The sequence below is a fragment of the Arvicola amphibius genome, chromosome 9 (genome assembly GCF_903992535.2).
Source record: "Arvicola amphibius chromosome 9, mArvAmp1.2, whole genome shotgun sequence".
In the NCBI taxonomy this organism is placed as follows: domain Eukaryota; kingdom Metazoa; phylum Chordata; class Mammalia; order Rodentia; family Cricetidae; genus Arvicola; species Arvicola amphibius.
Window position 1 is genome coordinate 57,361,769 of NC_052055.2, and position 21,533 is coordinate 57,383,301.

The window sequence follows — 21,533 nt, forward strand, 5'->3', positions numbered from 1 at the left end:
GTAGACCAGGCTGGCTTCAAACTCAAGAGATTGCCTCTGGGGATTAAAGGCATGCACCACCATGCCCAGCTCACAAAGACCTTCCTTAAAGACTGACCCTGGTACAGCAGCAGCATGTGCCTCCTCTAATCCCAGAGACTGACCCTGATGCAGCAGCAGCATGTGCCTCTTCTAATCCCAGAGACTGACCCCAGTGCAGCAGCAGCATGTGCCTCTAATCCCAGTACTTAGGGGTCGGAGGCATGAGGATTACTGCAAATCTGAGGCCAGCCTGAGCTACGTGTAGTACAAAATCCTGTCTCAAAAAAATAATCATAATTCCTCCCAAAACCAAAACACTTATGGTCCCACACAAGCAGTGTAGTTAAAGCTTTTATATGTACTATTATTGCTGCTGTTAATAATGAGATGAAGCAGCTTCATGGAGTAAGGATGTAGAAACAGTGTCTATCAAATGCAGAAATCAAACACTGCAATACCATGATGAAAACCTCATTATTTAATTAGATTTGCCACAAAAAGCATTAATCTTGGCTACCTACCCATTGCCCTCCTCCACATAGCCATCTGCCTTCAATGCACACAGAACAGGAACCCAGACATGCACCTCCCCACAACATTCACGGGAAGGAGTGACATTAAATGGACTCAGCCTCCTCCACAGAAATGAAGCAGGATGAATAGATATATTTTTAAGAAGACCTTTGCAGAGAGTGAGCGCAGAGACAGGTGGAGCACGGGGAGGTGGAGGGATCTCTTAGAGATCAGAATCCGCCCAAGGAGCACAAAGCCCATGGTTCACCCAGAAGCGGGCCAAGTCTAAGGGCACAGGTTCTAGGACTGGCTAGGCTGAAAGTTCTCTCAAATGTACACATGATGGCAAGGGAAGCTAAAGTCCTTTCTCTTCATTGCCCGGTCTCCTGTAGTTCCAGACAGTGGCTATGGAGCTCCTGAGGGAACAGACTCAGTTCCTCCAGGATTTCATGATTCCCAGAGCTTCCGGGAGGCAAGGAGGGGCCAAGGAGGGCACTGGAGCGGCTTGCCTGTCCCTCCCCATGCTCAGGGCTTCTTCTCTCCACCTGTGAGCACCAGAGCCTGCAGGATGTCGGACAGCGATACAATGCCCTTGACCACATCATTCTCATCCACCACCACCAGACGGTGAACCTAGAACAGGGCACCAGGAAGTAACGTCAGTGCCAACTTCCGTTAGGGCGAGGGCCTAGTGGCTTGAGGGGGTGCTGGCTTCCTACCTCCGCTTCCACCAGTCTATTGATGATGGTCTCCAGTGTCTCGTGGAGATAGCACTTGAGAACACCCTCAAAGTAGTGGGACCGGTGCTGCAGAGCTTTCGTCACAGACACATCTAGGTTGTTGTAGGTCTTTTCTGCTGCCAAGTTCTGGAGGTGGGGGGGGGTGTGTGCTTGAAAGGGGCCAGGTCCCAAACACCGGACCAACCCAACCTCACGAGAGGACCTGAGGGCACTCTTTAGCTCTGCTCACAAGCCATGACCAGTCCATTCAGATACTGTTCAGACAGGACTCAAAACACAGAAACGCCTGACACCGAAGAGCCCCCTTCTATCCCCTCTCCATATTCGACACACCTCCCTCCTCTCCCTCCCAAGCCCCTCCACTGTCACTTACAATCACATCAAACTTGGAGTAGATGTCCACAACACGCCCTAGGGAGACAGAGACAGCTCAGGAAAAAAAAAATCTGCTAGCCAAAGTTCTTACTACCCACAGGATCACCTTCCAGGCCGATCTGAGGGGAAAGCAGGTTTTCCCAGAGTTACCTGATCCCCAGGATCCTCCCTCTTCTTTTCCAGTCTCTCACCTTTCTCATCCACCACAGGCAAGGCGGAAACTCGGTGCTGTACAAAGATGCCTAGAGCCACATAGACAGGCGTGGTAGTACGGACCATAGCAATGTTGGCATAGGTACCAATCTGCAGCTCTTCCAGAGACTTAGACATGAATTCTGGCTTGGGGAACTCAGTGATCTGAGGGGAGAATCATCGGCATTAGGGGGTTCTATGGTATCTATGGTAGAGCATAAAATGCTGGTTTTAGTCCTTAGTAAGCAAAACACTAAGTCGGCTTGACTTTTAAGGCCCCCCCCCAAACTGCCGAGTCTATACCTCCAATCCAGCACATAAGACATAAGATCTAGGTTAAAGTACACTTACAAACAACTTGAGGAACTTGAGGATGCGCTTGTGAGTAAGGATGTACAGGGTGTTGCCTGACTCTGGGTCAATAACTGGAAGCCTGTGGATCTTATTTCGAATTAGTGAAGAGACAGCATCAAACAAACTGTGAAGAGGTAGAAGGTCAGGGTTAGGTTCCTTAGATAGTGTTTACAGCCAGCGAAAGCTCAGCATCAGAGGAAGGGGCAGTGAGTACACAGACTGAGAGTGGTGTGGAAATGCACCTGTACTGTCAGCCTGAGGACAAGCGGAAGAGTCACAAGTTCAGGCCGGCCTGAACTCTGGAGTAAGAGCAAGGCCAGTCTTGGCTTTGTGAGAGATATTTTTCTCAAAAAAGAAACAAACAAACAAACAAACAAAAAAAAAAAAACCATGGCTGTGTGCATTGGAAGAAGTTCCCCTCTGTCATGTCCTTGCTCCTGGGCCTTCAGGTATTTAGGGATAAACACACAGCCAGAGCTTACCTGGCATTTGGAGAAATGCAGACCAGGGGCTTGAAGGAGTCTTGCAGGTATACCTCTGAAGGGAAAAGGGGTAGTTCACAAAACACCGCCATGTCAGTGTTTCCCAGGAAACCCTCCATCCCTTCATCTTCCACAACCTCCAATTCTTTATGTACCTCTCCAAGTTTCTATCTTGTGTTCTTCCAGTTCATAGATCTGTACCTAGAAGCAGAAGTAGCAGATCTGAGACTTGCTCTCCCTTCTTCATTAACCCATATGGTTTTGCTTGGAGGGAAAAACCAGGCCTGAAGGGCCTACAGGTGAGGACCAAAGCTAGGGGTGTGGTTTGCTTTGGCGGCTCAGGCTCCTTACCAAGGCTGACTTATAGTATCGGTGCAGGATGTTGATGAAGTCAGTGATGGTCAGCATGCCTAGAGGTCAAGACAAGAGCCCTCAGCACAGTTCAAGGCTTCTTCCACCCAACCAGCAAAAGATGCCAAAAGGTGTATTTCAGAAAGAACTTCTGCTTACCCACAAAACTCTGCTTCTTACTATCCCACAGAGGGGCAGCTCGAACACCATTGGTCACCAGGGCAAAGAAAGCTTTCTTTACCTACAGCCAAAAGAGTGAGGTCCTAAGGCGGCTGGAAGAGGGGGGCGTGTGGAAGTGTGAGGTGTGAAGAGGGGGGGCGTGAGGAAGTGTGAGGTGTGAAAAGGGGCACAGAGGCAGTGGGTCTGAGGAATATGGAGGAAGGAAAGAGTCCCTCTCACCTGCAGGGAAGTATCAAACACAACCAACTTGGAGCTCGTGGGGATCAGGTCGTAGCAGCGATGAGACTTCATGAAGGACGTATACACACCATTGTTCGATTCTGGGTTCTCTGCACATGGAGAAAGTTGATGTCTTTCTTTTATGCAAGAACTCATAGTCAGAAGAGACAGAAAACCAAAAAAAGAGCTCTAGCTTCTCAACTCTGAAGATGTTTCTGCTTTGTTTTTATTGTCTCTCATCTTTTCATTAGAGTTTTTCTTCCTGTTTAACATATTTTCAATTGTCTTTTCTTTATGTCTGTTGAAGACCTGCAGGTGGGAAATTCATGGTTCTAACAACATCAAGTACTCAATCAACTTGGCCAGGACACTCAGAATAACAGTTGTGAGTCAGAAATCCCAAAGGGAAAGCCTGGCTACATTTACCTCCATTCTTCTGATTTATGTATTTCTTTTTAAATACTGTTTTTTTTTTTGTTTTGTTTTTTTTGTTTTTTTTTTTTGTTTTTTGGTTTTTCAAGACAGGGTTTCTCTGTAGCTTTGGAGCCTGTCCTGGAACTAGCTCTTGTAGACCAGGCTGGTCTCGAACTCACAGAGATCCGCCTGCCTCTGCCTCCCGAGTGCTGGGATTAAAGGCGTGAGCCACCGCCGCCCGGCAATAACTAAGTTTTTTAAAATAAATAACTTCTCTCTGTGTGTATGGGTGTTTTACTTGTATTTATGTGTACCATATGTGTGCCTGGTGCGGGTTGAGGCCAAGAGGGTGTTGGAGTCCCTGGGAGTTACTAACAGTTGTAAGCTGCCATGTGGGTGCTGGGAACTGAACTTGAGTTTTCTGGAAGAAAAGCCAGTCTTCTTCCACTGAACTAGCTCTCCAACCCTTCATTCTCTTGAGACAGAGTCTTGATATGTAGCCTAGGCTCGCCTCAAGATTGTAGTAATCTTATTGCCTTGGTTCTTCAAGTGCTGAGATTTCAGGCATGCAACACCATGTCAGGCAGTCTGTGTTTTCAACTGCTTGCTTGAATCTGTGTCTGCCTAGTATTATGTTTATGCAGTTCCTGTGGCGGCCAGAAGAGGGCATCAGATCCCCTGGAACTGGAATTACAGACAAGACAGCATGAGGTGCCATAGGGGTGGTAGGAATTAAACCAGGTCCTCTAGAAGAGCAACCAGCGCTCTTAATGGCTGAGTTATCTCTGAGCCCCTTGTTTTGTTTTTCAAAGGTCTGAAGGTGGATGGAGGCACTCCATCTACCATGTTAGCTGAAGACTTCCACGGTTTTTCAGATATGGAAACCCAACTCACAGCTACCAAGACATAGCTTTAGATACCAGATGAAGATATACTACACCGACTTAGACACATCATTTTAAGACAACAGCCTACAAACATATTGGACTTGGATTTTCTAGTTTTAAAAATAATTTAAATCACTTTCCAAATTTAAAAACTCTACAAATTTATATAAAAATCCCAAATTCTCAGTTTCTTCACAAAAATAGGTCTTCATTGAGCAGCTATAGACAGCTGCTGTCTCCTTTGAAGCGGGACACAAGGTTTATAAGTTGTTACTTGTCATATTTAGTCCTCCTCATCTGCCTGGTCCACAGGAACAACTGAATTCTGCTGCTTGTTTTGGAGCTACAATGGACATACTCAGAAACACACAATAGTACGGATATCATGTGTGGTATTCAGTTATGAGAAGTCATCTAGATTATGAAACAGGCAGTAACACTGATTTGCTTTTTGTTTTTAAAGACAGGGTGTGGTGGTCTGAATAAGAATGGCCACCAGGAAATCATATTTGAATGCTTAGGAAGTGGCATTAGGAGATGTGGTCGTGTTGGAGCAGGTGTAGCCTTGTTGGAGGAAGTACGTCACTGGTGGTGGGCTTTGGGGTTTTAAAACGCTAAGCCAAGTCCAGAGGTTTTCTCTCTCTCTCTGCTGTCTTTGGATCAGAATGTAGAACTCTCAGCCCCTTCTCCTGCACCATGTCTGATTCGTGCTACCATGTTTCCCATCATGATGACGATGAACTAAACCTCTAAACTGTAAGCCTGCCCCAATTAAATGTTTTCTTTTTAAGAGTTGCTGTGGTCATGGTGTTTCTTTGCAGCAATAGAAACCATAAATAAGACACAGGGTTTCTCTATGTAGTCCTGGCTTGTTTTAGAACTTGCTCAGTATACCAGGCTGGCCTTGAACTCACAGAGATCCACCTTCCTCTGCCTTCCCAGTGCTGGGATTAAAGGCATGTGCCACCACTGCCCAGCTCAGCTGATTTTTTTTTTACTAGATAATGCCTATAATCCGCTGATTTTTTTAAGCCAATAAAACAGAACAATTTAAATCTCTTGTTAAGAACTCAGAGAAGCCTTTTTTTTAATAATATTTATTTATTATGTATACAATATTCTGTGTGTATGTCTGCAGGCCAGAAGAGGGCACCAGATCTCATTACAGATGGTTGTGAGCCACCACGTGGTTGCTGGGAATTGAACTCAGGACCTTTGGAAGAGCAGGCAATGCTCTTAACCACTGAGCCATCTCTCCAGCCCCTCAGAGAAGTCTTAATAACATGTCTTTGGATTTTGTTGGATACTAGGTTTTTTGTTTTGTTTTGTTTTGTTTTGTTTTGAGACAGGGTTTCTCTGTGAAGCCTTGGCTGTCCTGGAACTCACTTTGTAGACCAGGCTGGCCTTGAGCTCACAGAGATTGCCTGCCTCTGCCTCTTGAGTGCTGGGCTTCAGGGTATGCACCACCACTGCCTGGTTGACCACCTTTTTAAAATTTTGTGTTTCTGTGCATCTGAGTCTATTATTTGAATCCTGTTTTTCTCATGTATATATGTGAGTGTACATGTGTGTGCAGAGTGTACATGTGTGTGCAGAGATTCAAGCTTGATGCTGAGTGTATATATGTGAGTGTACATGTGTGTGCAGAGATTCAAGCTTGATGCTGAGTGTATATATGTGAGTGTACATGTGTGTGCAGAGATTCAAGCTTGATGCTGAGTGTATATATGTGAGTGTACATGTGTGTGCAGAGATTCAAGCTTGATGCTGAGTGTATATATGTGAGTGTACATGTGTGTGCAGAGATTCAAGCTTGATGCTGAGTGTATATATGTGAGTGTACATGTGTGTGCAGAGATTCAAGCTTGATGCTGAGTGTATATATGTGAGTGTACATGTGTGTGCAGAGTGTACATGTGTGTGCAGAGATTCAAGCTTGATGCTGAGTGTATCCCTTGATCAATCACTCTCCTTCCACTTCATTTATTGAGCAGAATCTCACTGGTCTTTACTAATCTGTACAGACAGTTTGGTCTGGGAAATCCATCTTTGACTCCTGAGTGCTGGGACTACAGGCCCTCCATGCTCAACATTTACCCAAGTTCTGGAAATTCAAACTCCACTTTCAAGGCAAGAGCCTTGAATTTTGTTTTAAACCAAGGACTCACAAACATCCAAAGAAAGTGCAGGGCCCAGGAAGATGTCTCAGTGGTGTTCAGCTCTGAGCACTCACATGGTGACTCACAACCATCTGTAATCCCAGTGCTAGAGGAGCCACCACCCTCTTCTGACCTCCACAGGCACTAGCACAGACACAATGCACAGATATACAGAGGCAAAACACTAACACATGCAAAAAAGTTTTTTAGAATATAAAGGTGATCCAAGTTGCCCCCATACCAAATACAGCAGTACAAGGAAACAAACAGAAATGGGCAACTGGAGGGAAAGCTCAGGGAACCTGTACACAGAACAGGAACCTTGATAACAATGTAACACACGCGAGTAAAAACATTTCATCACGAAACCAGTAAAAGATATTTTTTTTTTAGAAAGGGAATTTAGGGGCTGGAGAGATGACTCAGACAACACTAGCTGCTCTTTCAGAGGATCCAGGGTCATTTCCCAGCACCCACATGGTGGTTCACAACTGCCTGTAACTCTCGTCTCAGAAGACCCAACACCCTCTTTTGGCCTCTACAGGGACTAGGCACACATGTGGTACACACATAAATAAACAAATTATTATTAAACTTATAAAGGGGATTGTTCAGGTTGGGGTGTGGCTCACTTGTTGTACTTCCCTAGTACGCACAAAGCCCTGGATTCAATTCCAGGCCCTGCAAATAATAGGGACAGTTGTGCTTAGGGGCTGGAAGACAAGACGACCGGAAGCTCAGCTAATGTCTTAGGGTTATGACCAAAAGCAACTTGGGCAAGAATGGGTTTATTTGGCTTGCATACCCTGAATCACAGTCCACTGAGGGAAACTGGGAGGGCACCTGGAGCCAAGAGCTGGAGCAGAGGCTATGGAGGAGTACTGCTTACTGGCCTGCTAAACTAGCTTCCTAATATCGCTCGGGATCCAGGGATGCACCACTCATAATGAGTGGGCCCTCCCACATGAATCACTAATTAAATTCCCTACAGGCCTGCCTACAGCCAGATCTTATGGAGGCATTTTCTCAATTGAGGTTTCTTCTCAGATGACTCTAGCTTGTGTCAAACTGACATAAAACTAGACAGCACTGCTACAAATCAAATCTAAGCTCAGCCTGGGCTCCATGAGACTCTGTGATGCAAACAAATCCTAAGAAACCTGAAAGGCTTGGTGTAGGAGGGCCGAGGTCTAAACAGTAAGTCTTACAGGAAGACTGTCCACATAGGGGACATGATCGAGTACTGTTCGTGGGTGGAGTCTAGAAGAGGGTGTCATTCTCTATTGCCCTCCACCTACTCCTTGGAGGCAAGGTCTCTCCTGAAGCTAGAGCTCATGTTTTCTCAGCCAGCCAGCAAGCCCCAGGGATCCTTGGAGTTTGGGCTGTAGGATGTGTGGAACACCTGGATGTGAATTCCAGTCCTCACGACTGCATGGGAAGTGTTCTTCTTTTAAGATTTATTTATTTGAATACAGTGTTCTGCCTGCAGGCCAGAAGAGGGCACCAGATCTCATTATAGATGGTTGTGAGCCACCATGTGGATGCTGCGAATTGAACTCAGGACCTCTGGAAGAGCAGCCGGTGTTCTTACCGTCTGAGCCGCCTCTCCAGCCCCAGGAAGTGCTCTTAAAACACCAGACCACCATCTCTCCAGCTCCATTGTATAATCTCTTGAAATTAATACCCAGTCTCTATTTTAATCTTTTGAAATTAATACCCAGTCTCTATTTTAATCTTTTGGGGAAATGTGTCTAACACAATAAAGGTAAAATTCTTAGGAAAAACAAAAGTGCTCCCAGGCAAAATTCTTTCCCAGAAAGGTGGCAAACTGATTCTTTCATTCATTCGTGGTACTAGGGTTTGAACCAAAGGCCTCACACATGCTAGGCAAGTGCTCTACCACTGAACTACACCCCTAGAAATCCTGCCCCTCTCCGTAGGAGAATCCCAGGATTCTAAAGCAGCACTGAAGCCAAGCTCAGGCCACAGCTTTCACATCTGGGCTTTTCCTTAGCTGACTTCGTGGTAAACATACCTTGGAAGTGCTCATTCTCTGAAGCTGGAAAATTCTCTGAAGCAACCTGGAAGACAAGAAAAGCACAGTCACCTTAACTGAGACTCTGTCCTCTCTTAGCCTCCCATTAGAACAAGGCGAAAGGAGGAACAGCATCATGAATTTGAAGCCAGGTCAGCCTGGCTTATATAAGCAAAATCCCATCTCAAAAAGGCAAAAACAAAAAACAAGAAACCTGCTGGTATGGCTAGGGATACAGAGCAGTGGGAGAACACGTGTGAGGCCCTAGGCTCAATTCCCAGTATATGTTTAAGTACTTATAAAGAGGGTTGGTGAACTAATGATTTCCTTTAAAAAGGATTGCAAGGCTCTTCAAGAAATATTATTGCAGCTAAGTATGGTGGCACCCACCACTTGGGAGGGCGAGGGAAGGAGGATCAGGAGCTTGAGACAAGCCTTGGCTATATAATAGATTTGAGGTCAGCCTGGGCTACATAAGACTCTGTCTCAACATGCCCCCAAAGAAGAGAGAAAGAAATACTATTGTGTCTAGTTTAGTTTTTCTAACAACCCTGAGGTAAACACAGTTATTAACAGTAGAAAAATGAGAGTTAAGTGTCCACAAGGAACCTCCTGCCCAAGCTCACACGGCTGTTAAAAGGTGAAGTAGGAACTCCAAAGCTTACGTTTTTTTGTTTGGTTGGTTTTGAGGAGGGTTTCTCTGTACATCCCTGGCTGTCCTGGAACTTGCTCTGTAGACCAGGCTGGCCTTGAAATTACAGAGATCTCCCAAGTGCTGGAATTAAAGCAGTGGGCCACCACTGCCTGGGAAAGCTCATATTCTTTTTTTTAAGATTGATTTATTATGTATACAGTGTTCTGCCTGCATGTATCCCGCAGGCCAGAAGAGGGCACCAGATCTCAATACAGATGGCTGTGAGTCACCACGTGGTTGCTGGGAATTGCACTCAGAATCTCTGGAAAAGCAGTCAGGGCTCTTAACCTCTGAGTCATTCTCCAGCCCTCACATTCTTATAGGCCACATTTTCTAATGAAATAATAAGTCTTTTTTTGTTGGCTGGTTGGTTATTTAAGGTAATGTTTCAATGTGTAGACTAACTAGGTGAGGTTAAACGCAATCCTCCTGCCTTAGCCTTCCTAGTGCCAGGATTATAGGTGTATATTACAATGCAAAACAAAACATTAAGTCTAAAAACAGCTGTGGTAGAGCATGCTGGTAATATCAGCACTCAGGAGGCAGAGATGGGGGATCATAGCAAGGTGAGACTAGCCTGTTCTACACAGTGAATTCCAGGTTAGCGAGGGCTACTCAGTAAGAATCTGTCCCAAAAATCCCAAAACAAAACAAGAGTTAAGTCTAAAAATCCTGGGCTTGGTGTAGTAGCGCACACCTTTGATCCCAGAACTCAGGAAGCGGGCAGGTGGATCTCTGAGTTCAAGGTCAGCCTGGTCTATAGAGCGAGTTCCAGGACTATCAGAGCTACACAGAGAAACCCGGTCTCAAAAAAAAAAGAAGAAAGGCTGGGCGGTGGTGGCGCATGCCTTTAATCCCAGCACTTGGGAGGCAGAGGCAGGCGGATCTCTGTGAGTTCGAGGCCAGCCTGGTCTACAAGAGCTAGTTCCAGGACAGGCTCTTAAAAAGCTGCAGAGAAACCCTGTCTCGAAAAACAAAAACAAAAACAAAAAAAAACAAAAAAAAAGAAGAAGAAAGAAAACAGAGAGAGAGAGAGACACAGAGCTCTTTTGAGTGGAACATTTAAAAATTGTATTGCTATCTAGGAACCCAAAAGGGATCATGAAAATGTTTAGCTGCTGTCATCCATACTTTGGCTCCATCTGCTCTGGGTGATGTCCCCTACACAAAAAAATTATTTCACTTTCACAGCTTATGAAGTGATATGAAGAGAAAAGCCCTGGGTGAACAAACAGGGTGAAGTGGGCAAGACAACCCTAAATCTTCCTCCAGTACACTGAAGTGAGCAACTAATTCTCTCTTCTCTCTGGGCTTGATAAAGCCAGCAGTCTGGTCTGGCTTTTTTGGCAAAGCTCATTGCCAAACAACAGCCTATTGCTTAAAACTTGAGAGGGCAGCCTTTAATCCCAGCACACGGGAAGCAGAGACAGGCAAATCTCTGTGAATTCAAGGCAGCCTGGTCTACATAGGGAGTTCCAGGACAGGCTCCAAAGCTACAGAGAAATCCTGTCTTGAAAAACCAAAAACAACACAAAGAACAAAAACAACATAAAAACAGAACAAAACCCGGAGAGGGCTCTTCCACAGCAAAGACGCACATACCAGTCTGTGATCCACACAAAGGCACACAAGTAGCTGCTTCTGAAAGAGATGGCACCCACATCTCACAACACATCGCAGTGCTACAGTTACTTAGTGTATTATCTACGGAAACATTATAAATTCCCAGAAGCCTTCAACTACCTTGTACCTTGTATTTGACTCCCCTAGCATGAGGCACTGTACATAATTTACAGTTCACAGAAATCCTATAATGATGTAAACAGGTGAACAGCTGGAGATACAGATACCAACGAAAGAATCAGAGATGTTCTTGTTTCTTTTCTGTTGCTGTGGTAAATGCCCTGCTAAAAAGCAATTTGCAGCCGGGCAGTGGTGGCGCACGCCTTTAATCCCAGCACTCAGGAGGCAGAGGCAGGCAGATCTCTGAGTTCGAGGCCAGCCTGGTCTACAAGAGCTAGTTCCAGGACAGGCTCTAGAAACTACAGGGAAACCCTGTCTCGAAAAACCAAAAAAAAAAAAAAAAAAAAAAAAGCAATTTGCAATTTAGGGGAGGAGGGGCTTATCTTAGCTGACAATTCCAGGCTACAGCCCATCACTGTGGGGAGACCACAGCAGGAGGAACTTCAGGGAGCAGACTGCATCATGCCACAGTCAAGAGTAGCGAGAAATGAATGTATATTGTTGGGGAATATTATTTTAAGGTGAGTTGCTTTTGTTTATGTTGCATTTGTTTAACTCTGTGAAGCTGTGATTCTTTGCCTGTCTAAAATACCTGATGGTCTAATAAAGAGCTGAACGGCCAATAGCAAGGCAGGGGCAAGGATAGGTGGGGCTGGCAGGCAGAGACAATAAATAGAAGGAGAAGTGAGGAAGAGGAGGAGCAAGAGAACAAGGAGAGGAGAACATCAGGGGCCAGCCACCCAGTTACACAGCAAGCCACAGAGAAAGAAGTAAAGCTATACAGAAACAGAGAAAGGTAAAAGCCTAGACGCAAAAGGTAGTCAGGATAATTTTTTAAAAAGCTGCTAGAGCCGGGCGCACGCCTTTAATCCCAGCACTCGGGAGGCAGAGGCAGGCGGATCTCTGTGAGTTCGAGACCAGCCTGGTCTACAAGAGCTAGTTCCAGGACAGGCTCCAAAGCCACAGAGAAACCCTGTCTCGAAAAACAAAAAACAAAAACAAAAACAAAAAAACAAAACAAAACAAAAAAAAAGCTGCTAGAAACAACACAAGCTAAGGCTGGGAATTTATAACTAAGAATAAACCTCTGTGATTTATTTGGGAGCTGGGTGATGGGCTCCTCAAAAAGTCAAAAGAGCAAAACATCACACAATAACACACACTCTCATTTGTGGCCTGCTGTGTTGTTTCTGTTCTCCACTCTTACAGTCTAAGACCTTCCTTCTACCTAGAGACTGGTGCTACTCACACGTCTTCCCACGTTAACTGAGACAATACTACACAGACACGCCCACTTGCCAACCCAATGAGACAGACTGACCCCTCATTGAGACTCTCTTCCCAGGTAATTCTAGATTGTATCAAGTTGACAGACCTGGCCATCACAGACACAATTAAACAAGATTTTATCCTGCCTGTTTCTCCACGAGTGGGCAAATTATGTCTACTCCCCTCTTCTTTTAATAAGACGGGGTACAACTGTATTCCCAGAACTCAGCAGGTAGAGTTAGAAGGATTAGGAGTTCAAGACCAGCCTCAGCTACAGAGTGAATTCAAGGTTAGCCTATGCTACGTTAGACTCATACTCAAAACAGTAACAACAAAACACCCAAAACAAAACGTTTTAGGGAGTCAAGAATATATCACTTATGTAAGTATAAGGCATTACTACAGAAAAAGGCTAGGTCGGATACTAAGACAGAACCTGTGCTTCCGCTGTGCGCCACCCATGTGGGACGGAGTGTTCATAACACACTCTTTAGTACGGAGTGTCTGTCCTTCAACCCTGTTCTCTTTTCAGGGCAGTTCTGCTACCTCCCTGGTGTCTGGGGCTGTAGTTCTTCTGTTTTCTTCAACACGGAGGAGCTTGCGATGCTAACCAACTGTTAAGCAGCCTCAGCCTCTCTCTCTTCATTTTCACCACCCACTTCTGCACTGCCTTCGCTGGACGGTGCTGGATCGTGGGCAGGCACTAAGCCCCAGCTCCAGATGCACAGCACCCTCAATGCTAGTCTCCTTGCCCCACATCCATTGCCTCCTCAATTATCTTTGGGCTGTGACCAAGTTCTCTAACCAAATCAGCTCCTTTGGAGAGATTTTCATCTTTAGCCATGTAAAAATACTTTCCAAGGCTTGCAAGATGGTCCAGGGAGTAACGGAGCTGACTCAGTAAGCCAGATGACCTGAGTGTGAGGGACCCCCAAACCCAACTCCACAAAGTTGCCCTCTGCCTCCACATTCATCCCATGCCACCCGTGCACCCCAATCTTTCTTTCCTCTCTTACACACAATAAATACAATTCAAAATTTAAAACCTTACTTTCTAAGTGGTTCCGTCTACTCACAGAAAGCTGCTAAGGATACTCTCAAAAGCGCATTCTCTGCCTTGCTCATAAAGCTTCCACAAGCTCCCTTATTACAAAAGTCAGAGCTGGGAGTGAGGCCTATGCTGAGGCAGAAGATTGGAGCCATCTACTGAGATCCTGTCTCAATAAATAATTGTGTATGAGTGTGTGTCTACCTTAGCACAGCATATTTTTTCCAACTTGGTCTTGACTGACTTTTCTTACACCAAGACCAAAATCCAAAGTCTCAACAACCTCGAGCGTGGGCCCACACTCTTCCACAATTTATAATGTGCTCCTGGGCTCAGTGTAATTTTTCCTTCTTTTTATGCTCTCAGCTTTTTATATTTTGTTTTGTTTTTTGAGACAGGGTTTCTCTATGTTTAGCCCTGGCTGTCCTGGAACTCACTCTGTAGACCAGGCTGACCCTGAACCCACAGAGATCCAACTGCCTCTGCCTTCCAAGTGCTGGGATTAAAGGCGTGCGCCACCAAGCCTGGCACTACAGTCTACCTTCACTAACATCTCTCCTTATGCCTCTCTAGTCTTGCTCTCTCTGAAATTCAGTATATATACACATACACATACACACACACACACACACACACACACACACATATATATAGCATAAAGGTTAAATTTGGAAATATACATAAAAATGGTTTTTAGAGGCTGGAGAGATGGCTCAGTGGTTAAGAGCACTAACTGCTTTTTCAGAGGATCTGGGTTCAATTCTTAGCGCCCACATGGCAGCTCACAACTGTCTTTAACTCCAGTTCCAGGGGACCTGACACCCATGACAAACACCAATGCATAGAAAACAGAAATAAATAAATTTTTAAAATTTAAAAGTTATAGTTATTATAGTTTAAAAACATTATAGTATAATATTTTTATAGCAAGTAAAAAAATGACAGCATTGTTTTAAATTTAATGTAATTAGACTACTTTTGCTTAAAATGCCCTCTCTGTAGAAAACGAAATCCTAGCATGGATGACCAATTGCATCCTACTTTTCCCATTGTATCTGTTTTCTTTGTTAAGTTAAAGTACACGACTCACAGACAAAGGTGTGGCGCAAAAACTACTCTGACCAAGTATCTGACTCAAAGAAGAGGAGAAAAAGAAGCAGAGTGAACCTGTGGGTGTGACCTGTCTGCACAGCGGGGATGACAAAACCCAAGATGCCCACAGGGGATACACCGTTAAAAACTATGGCTTTCGGAGTACCAGAGAAAGGCTCCAAAGAATGAGGGAGGTCAAACAAGTAGCAGGTAACCTGCAGCATCTGTAAGAGATGACAGGGACCTGCCTCCATTGGTCAACGCTGCTTACCAAAAACAAGCTATGTCAACACGCATGCATAGCGATCAGGACACGACCTAAACTTGTCCAAGGGACACAGTGGCCTCTTGGATTCCTTCCTTCACGGAAACTTCAGTTCTTGAACTTATTAAAGGAATGTAGCCTCGCTGGATACAGTACAGTCTTTTAGATGTCCGTGCCAAAAATTGCAGTAAACAGTTGCACAAAACGGGGTCCCGGAGTTCCCTGCAATCGGGACTCACAATCCCGCTCTCATGCAAACTTCTGAAAAGGCTTGAGGCGCTCACGAGCAGGAGGCCAAGACTACCGCGGCGCTCGTGGCTCCAAGCTCACAACCCGCTCTCCCAGGGAACTGCGGACCCCAGGACGGCACGGGCGTGGCCCAGTCGAGGCGCCCACCGAGGCAGAGGGGAGTCGGGGACTCCGGCACCAAGCCCTGCTCGGCCTCCCCGGCTCCACAGCGCCCCCCGCCGCCCTCCCGCGCCACTCACCGACTCCATCGCAATCGCCCGCCAGTTCCTCAGCTTAGAAAACTCCCCAGCAGCAGACCCCGCCCCATATCCGGTGCCTCACGCCACTTCCGCTACGTCACGACACCTCAGCCCCGGGGCGGAAGGCGGGGAACCCACCCTTCCGGCAGTGGCTGAGCCTGGCTTGGGTAACCTCCCTTCCCCAGGTCCTCTAGGACCTTTAGAGCTGGCTGACGGCGAGGGTCATGGGACGGAGGCGCTTGTATTTAAAATGTTCTTTTTTTATTTGTCGTTTAAAAACAAACTTTGAAGAAGCAAAATCCAAAACTTGCCCTTTGCCTCTCGCAACATAAATTATGTACAGTTCAGAATGATCGCTGATACAAAACATGCCAAGGACAGGGGCGCTGGGGGTGGAGGAAGAGAGAGCGCTTTAAAAAAGGGAGCCATTTCATTCGTTGTTACGAAGGACCAACCTTGCTGTACAGGATACACACAACACAAAATAAAGTTCTTCACGGGTTTCACACTTGTCAGCGATTTATTTTTTAAAAAGGGGGAGGGTCCTGGAGGTGAGGGTAGAAGGTAAAGGGGGAAACTGAAAATTGAGTATGTGCAAGTGTAAACCAACCCAAAATACAAACACGGGGGTGGGATTCTGATGCGATTATACAGGCGGGGTACTTAAAACAAAACAAAACAAAACAAAAAAACCAACAACCAAAATTCCAACCTTGTAGCGTGGGTCTGAGTTATAGTTTATATAAAAATTAAAAAGTATAAGGTTTCTTCACTAAATTCTACAGGACTATCGAATACCTAGCATATGCTTACAAAGTCTGCCCCTTCTCCTTCCGCAGTTCTAGGGCCCAAGCCCCAACCAGAGCCTGACTCACAGGAGACAGTCTCCCCCACCTAGTGCTTAGACCTTTCAGAGCTGTGGCTTTGGGGACAGCAGCCCAGACTTCCCACTGTCTGATCTAATTACAATGGTTTCTGTGGGAGTGTGTGGGGGGAGTTGTTATTCTCTTAAACATTGCAGCTTGAAACAGTTGAGGAAGCAGCTTAAAAAAAAAAAAAAGCCAGGAAAAAAAAACTCCCTACCCCCATCGATCCACAATCCCCCAAATTTAAAACAAAACAAAACCCTAAAAATCACAACAGCAACCGTGCTACCCACTCCAGCAGGCCTGCCCATTTGCCACCATCAAGCCCGTCTCTACAATCCAGATTCTGATTCTTGAAAATATTAATTACAAAATGCCCTTTGCCCACAGCCCCCAGGAGAGAACTGCATATAAGCTTCGTTTTCATCCCCATGGTTGCTACCAGAGAGGGGTCTGAGGCCTCACACACCCCCTACCCTACCACCACCCCCAGGAAGAGGTTCAACTGCAGCACAAGCTTGGGCAGAAAGAGGAAGGAAAAAGGAAGATAAGGGAACCCAGCACCCTCTGGCTCCCCCTGGGGCCAGCTTACTTTTGTGCGTTATAACATAGTCCAACTATACAACTGGGGTGAGGATCACCCAGCTTCTCTCTATACCCCACCTTACAGCAGTCACAGCCAGGGGGTGGGAAAGGTGAGGAAAGGGCGGTAGGTTGGGTAGTGGAGGGGGCCCCCCCACAAGGGGAGCTCCATGTGGCCGCCCCACACCCCCCTACCATTTATAAACTGGTTTTGTAAAAAGAAAATAGATATATTTATATAGAATATATAAAGCACAAAAATTAGTAGTTTTACATTTGCTCTCCCCGGGGGTTGGGGGAGAGGGGAGGGTTCTCACCTCCTGCCGGCTCCCCCATGCCCCACAAGACTATGTACAACCCCATGTATAAATAGATAAATACCCCCCACCCTCCCCGCGCTGACACTAAGCTCCCCACCCCCACATCACCACCCGTTCCCACCAGACCAGCAGCAGTTTGGTGACTGAGGGAAAGTGAGAGCTCTGGGCCACACCCTGCCTCACTGGGTATGGGCATGCCACACGGGATAGCCCTCACCCTACCCCCACACCCCATCCAGGGGCTGGAGGGCAAATGGGCTCAGGATGAGGCTGGGAAAACAGGAGAGAGAGAGTTCCTGGTCCTAGGTTTAGCACACCCTTCCTGCCTCCATGTCCAGATGGAGAAGGAAGTTCTAGAGCAACTAGGGACCAGTCATCCCCAATCTTCATCACCATTTGCCTCAACCACGATCCCATGCCCATAATTAAAAACAAAGATGGATTTTTGTTGTTGTTATTGTTGTTGTTTTCCTCCTCCTACCCCCCTTCCACCCACTAGAAGAGGGCAGTGAGGTGGGGGAGAGAGTTGGGGCAGTAGGGGGCTTGGAGAGGGTCTCACATTTCAAAACAGCAAAAAATCCAACACTTAAATGAGGTAGGTGTGGGTGCGGGGTCTCCTTGCCCGGCTTGCCCAGCTTGCCCTCCTGGGCACCTGGATGCCTCTTTCCCATCATGTTGCATTTGTCAGAGTGGAAAACAAGGAAACACAACCCATAGAGAGACAGAAACACAGAGGAAAAGAGGGAGACAGAGACAGATCGAGAGGAAGGGGATGGGGGTGAGGGTAGGGGCAGGACCCGGCAGGCAGGGCCAGGTGTGGGACCCGGCCTTTGGGATTGTCAAGCTTTAGTCAAGTCTCTTTGCAGCCTTGAGTTGGGCCAGAGAGGTCGGCAGAGGCAGCAGGGCTGTGAGACCCGGCCACACATCCTCCTCCCTCTCTGCTGCCTCCCAGACACTTCTGGGTAGTTCCCGGCCCATATCCCCCTCAAACCTGAGATGCCCAGTGGCTGCTTCTGTCTGTCCCCTCCTGAAGCTGGGGGCAGAGATGCCAGCCTAAGGGCTGGTGGCAGGGAAGAAGGTTGTCCCTGGTACCCAGGGTAGGCTTGGCCTAGGGCCCTCTGCCCCAGCCTCCTGCTCCAGGGGCTCCGGTCAGCCGGCAGCCCCAGCCCTGGGTCCTAGCTCTGGCTGCTACCGCTCTGACCCCTCATTCCTTTCAGGGAAGAGGCGGGTGGTGGGGGGGTTCCCCTGCCTGGTAGCCTCAAAGCTTCTTAGTTCATCCATTTCCGACAGTTCCAGGCTCCACAGTGACAGGGGATCTTGTGCTGATCGTCCTCAAAATCAAACTGATAGTCATAGGTCAGCTGGGAAGAAAAGACACACAGAATCAAGGTGAGGAAGGGGGTAAAGGACCAAGATGCTATCTGAGGGCAGTAGCCTTGAACTCCAACTCTTAGGCAGTGGCAGAGGAGAAGAGGGACTGCTTTGTCACCCACTCAGGAAGCTTCCTCTCACCTCCTCTCCTTTGGGGATTCGCCGGCTGGAGATGATGATGATTTTGTCCTCCTTGTCAAATGTCACAACTTCTGCTACACAGTTAGGGGCACAGGAGTGGTTAATGTACCTAGATGGCAAGACAAAGTCAGCGTTAGTGATGCCGGGCAACCAGAAGCACCCAGAAAGTGGCCACTAGAAGACACATAAGCCTTCCTCGCTCACCTGGCAGGGCCTCCTGTCAATGTAGCATCAATCACGTGTTCATTGTTTATCCGGAACATGTAGATGCCTCGATTCTAGACAGGCAGAAGTTGTGGAAGGAATAAGAACTTTAGGAAATTCCTCCTGCCTTCTCCCTCCCTGCAGGTTTCCAACTATGTCCTAGATCCCAATTTGCCCCGTGCTCCTTGGCAGAGGGTGGACTCCACTATTCTGCTCCCCAGCCACCCTGCAGTACCTGCTCCTCATAGATTTTCTCCCGCCGATTGGCCACCTCGTTGCGAATGATGGTACCAATGTACTCGATGACCATCGTGTGCTTTTCTAGGTCCTTGGCTGCATAGAGCCCTAGGCCCTGGATACGGGAGCGAGCCAGATAAACATTGTTCTTCCACTCAGTGCGCAGGCGCCGGTATTGAGACGACTTGGAGTGCACAAACTGCTTGCTGTATGGGGTGTTGGTCTCGCCTGTGAAGGTGCTCTGATACGCCTTAGACATGCTGGTGCTGTTCAAGGTATGGGGCCTGGGAGGTGATACAGTCCATGACAAGACAGACCAAGCATACACTGCCCGCCACCTCCCTGGGATATGTGCTATCAGCAAGTACTACAAGTGCTTGCTGCCTTGGGAATGGAGAGGAAACACCCGGGTGTCAGCTTGAAAGAGGCAGGAATTAGCCACAGGGATCCTTCTGGACACCCTGAGTAGCAGACTGCCCACGGTAGGGAGTAGGTATAGAGAGGGAAGAGGCACAATTCCCCTACACTGAGCCTGCTCTCCCACTTCACACTTCCTACCACCCCCTGGCCAAACCATGCTCAAGGCCATACTCTTAGAGGTCATCCCCAAGTAGCCCAGGCCCAGAATTTAAGCTGATGGTTTGTTCAGTCATCTGAGTCCTATTTCCTGCATATGCTATACACCCTGAAAACGGGGGCCCCCTGTACTACAGTGGCTGTGTCTGGTTTTTAAATGGCTATGAAGTCACAGCCTGACGGTATCCTTGCCTTTCTTCAGACCGTCCTGCTCTGCAGCACAGCTCTGGCTGGGTGCTGTGCAGGCGGCTCAGTGCAGGGGAAGGACTGCTGGCTGCCTGGTGGTAGCTTCCACCCTCCGGCACCAGCCAAAGTCTTGCCCGGAGCAGTGGTTTTCAAACATCTGTGGTGCTTTTCTGTTTTATTTAGCAGAATTTCTTTTCTTCAGCAAAATGTTGATTGCAACACCAATCCATAGGTGAAAATGGAATTCCTCTGGCTAATGCAATCCGAGGAAGGTGAAGTTACACACAGAAGGGCAAGTCTGTGTTCTGGGGATTTGGATCTGGACACACGGACTTAGAGTTTGAAAACCACTGCGGGAGAGCATCAAGGACTAGGGCTAACTAGGGTAGAATGTTCAATGTTCTGTGACAGCCTTTGAGCCACCAACGGCCTTCATGGAAAGACCTGATACCAGCCATGGTTTCTGCCTCCCTCTACCCAAGGACCATGGCTGGGCTCCTGTGGTACACAGAAAGACCAGCAACCCACAGTTAAAAGAGGAGGGTCTAGTCCCAGCTGTGTGACCTTTATCTAGTCACGCAGTCTTTCTGGGCGTCAGTTTTCTCAGCTATAAAATGGGGATCATACCACCTGCCCTACCTACCTCATAAGGTTGTTGTGAGGATCAAATGAGATAATGGATGTGAAAACGCTTTGAAAAAAAAAGTATAAAGTGCTATACAAATGTAAGGTTGTATTATTTTTCTATAATACTTCTAATTATTTCTAAACCAACTCAGCTTTGGAGAGGGATGGTGACCCTAGCACTCATGGGGTGTCTGAGGTTTGGGAGTATCACCGGCCCCTCTGGAAACAAGACCAAAGAAGGAAGAAGTGACCAGCTCCCATGCATATCTCGCCATTGTCTAACAAGAACCTCCCCAGCAGCCATTCCCAGGGTACCCAGAGCACTCTGCCCTGCATCCCTGGCCAACCCAGGACACCTGAGCTGACGAGGAAGAGGAAAGGGACACCCCAGTGCCATTTGTGTACCTCTACCCAGGTCTATGGGTGACTGATCTGCACCTCAAACCCCCACAATGTGGCCAGACAGTCCTGCCCACACCCACAGCCCACGGCCCCGGTTGCACAAGCTCACCGTTTGTAGTGTGTGAGGATTTTAGGTTCTGATCTGGCACAGCCGGTGGGGTTGATCATGAGTGGCAGTTCCATCAAGGGGTGGCGCCCATAGCGGAATAAATAGTTCTGACAGTTCTCCACCCCAGGTAGCTGTGGGCACAGAAAGCTGTCTTAGCCCCTCTGAGGCAGAGCCAAGATTCCCAGAGCCCACCTTGCTGCTGCTCCTCACTGCTTGCTTACCGATTCAGCTATGCGGAGCACAGCATGCACGGTCAGCCCAAAGAGCTCTTCGCCCTTCAGGTACTCAGGGAAGAGCCTCAGCATGTCGGCTTCTTTTCTCATGGCAGCCACAGGTTCAATGATGCGATTCCATACAGCTAGGAGTGAGACAGACAGCACTCTAGAATAAC

General features: G+C 47.3%; 2 protein-coding genes across 14 annotated transcripts in view; both read right to left on the bottom strand.

Annotated features, from left to right (window-relative positions):
* Positions 1-476: 476 nt before the first annotated feature.
* Positions 477-15,599, bottom strand: Prkag1 (protein kinase AMP-activated non-catalytic subunit gamma 1). 2 transcript variants are annotated; one of them, XM_038342327.1, is made up of 12 exons: positions 15,522-15,599; positions 8,923-8,968; positions 3,428-3,537; positions 3,188-3,269; positions 3,029-3,087; positions 2,833-2,878; positions 2,678-2,732; positions 2,193-2,319; positions 1,841-2,006; positions 1,648-1,685; positions 1,254-1,400; positions 477-1,167 (listed from the first exon to the last, which is right to left on the bottom strand). In XM_038342327.1, exons 1-12 carry the CDS (start codon positions 15,528-15,530, stop codon positions 1,060-1,062), a joined length of 993 nt encoding a protein of 330 aa, XP_038198255.1. In that variant the 5' UTR covers positions 15,531-15,599; the 3' UTR covers positions 477-1,059. The 2 variants fall into 2 exon arrangements, with proteins under 2 accessions (XP_038198255.1, XP_038198256.1); XM_038342328.2 differs by lacking the exon at positions 15,522-15,599 and adding an exon at positions 15,040-15,297.
* Positions 15,600-17,481: 1,882 nt separating this feature from the next.
* Positions 17,482-21,533, bottom strand: part of Kmt2d (lysine methyltransferase 2D) — a 36,607-nt gene continuing 32,555 nt past the window's right edge. For 8 of the 12 annotated variants that reach the window (XM_038344236.2, XM_038344233.2, XM_038344235.2 and 5 more), the window contains exons 50-56: positions 21,364-21,500; positions 21,143-21,273; positions 20,648-20,695; positions 19,241-19,526; positions 19,006-19,079; positions 18,802-18,910; positions 17,482-18,650 (exon numbers count right to left, since the gene is read on the bottom strand). In XM_038344236.2, coding sequence (XP_038200164.1) covers positions 18,558-18,650; positions 18,802-18,910; positions 19,006-19,079; positions 19,241-19,526; positions 20,648-20,695; positions 21,143-21,273; positions 21,364-21,500 — 878 coding nt within the window. In that variant the 3' untranslated portion in view covers positions 17,482-18,557. The remainder of the gene's footprint in view (positions 18,651-18,801; positions 18,911-19,005; positions 19,080-19,240; positions 19,527-20,647; positions 20,696-21,142; positions 21,274-21,363; positions 21,501-21,533) is intronic. The other 4 variants (XM_038344241.2, XM_038344240.2, XM_038344239.2 and 1 more) reach the window with 1 other exon arrangement.

Coding starts and splice junctions, on each gene's coding strand:
- Prkag1 (XM_038342327.1), bottom strand. Junction 3,538..8,922: donor AGAGAATGAGCACTTCCAAG/GTATGTTTACCA, acceptor CTCCATGTGCAG/AGAACCCAGAATCGAACAAT. Junction 1,168..1,253: donor ATAGACTGGTGGAAGCGGAG/GTAGGAAGCCAG, acceptor GCCCTGTTCTAG/GTTCACCGTCTGGTGGTGGT.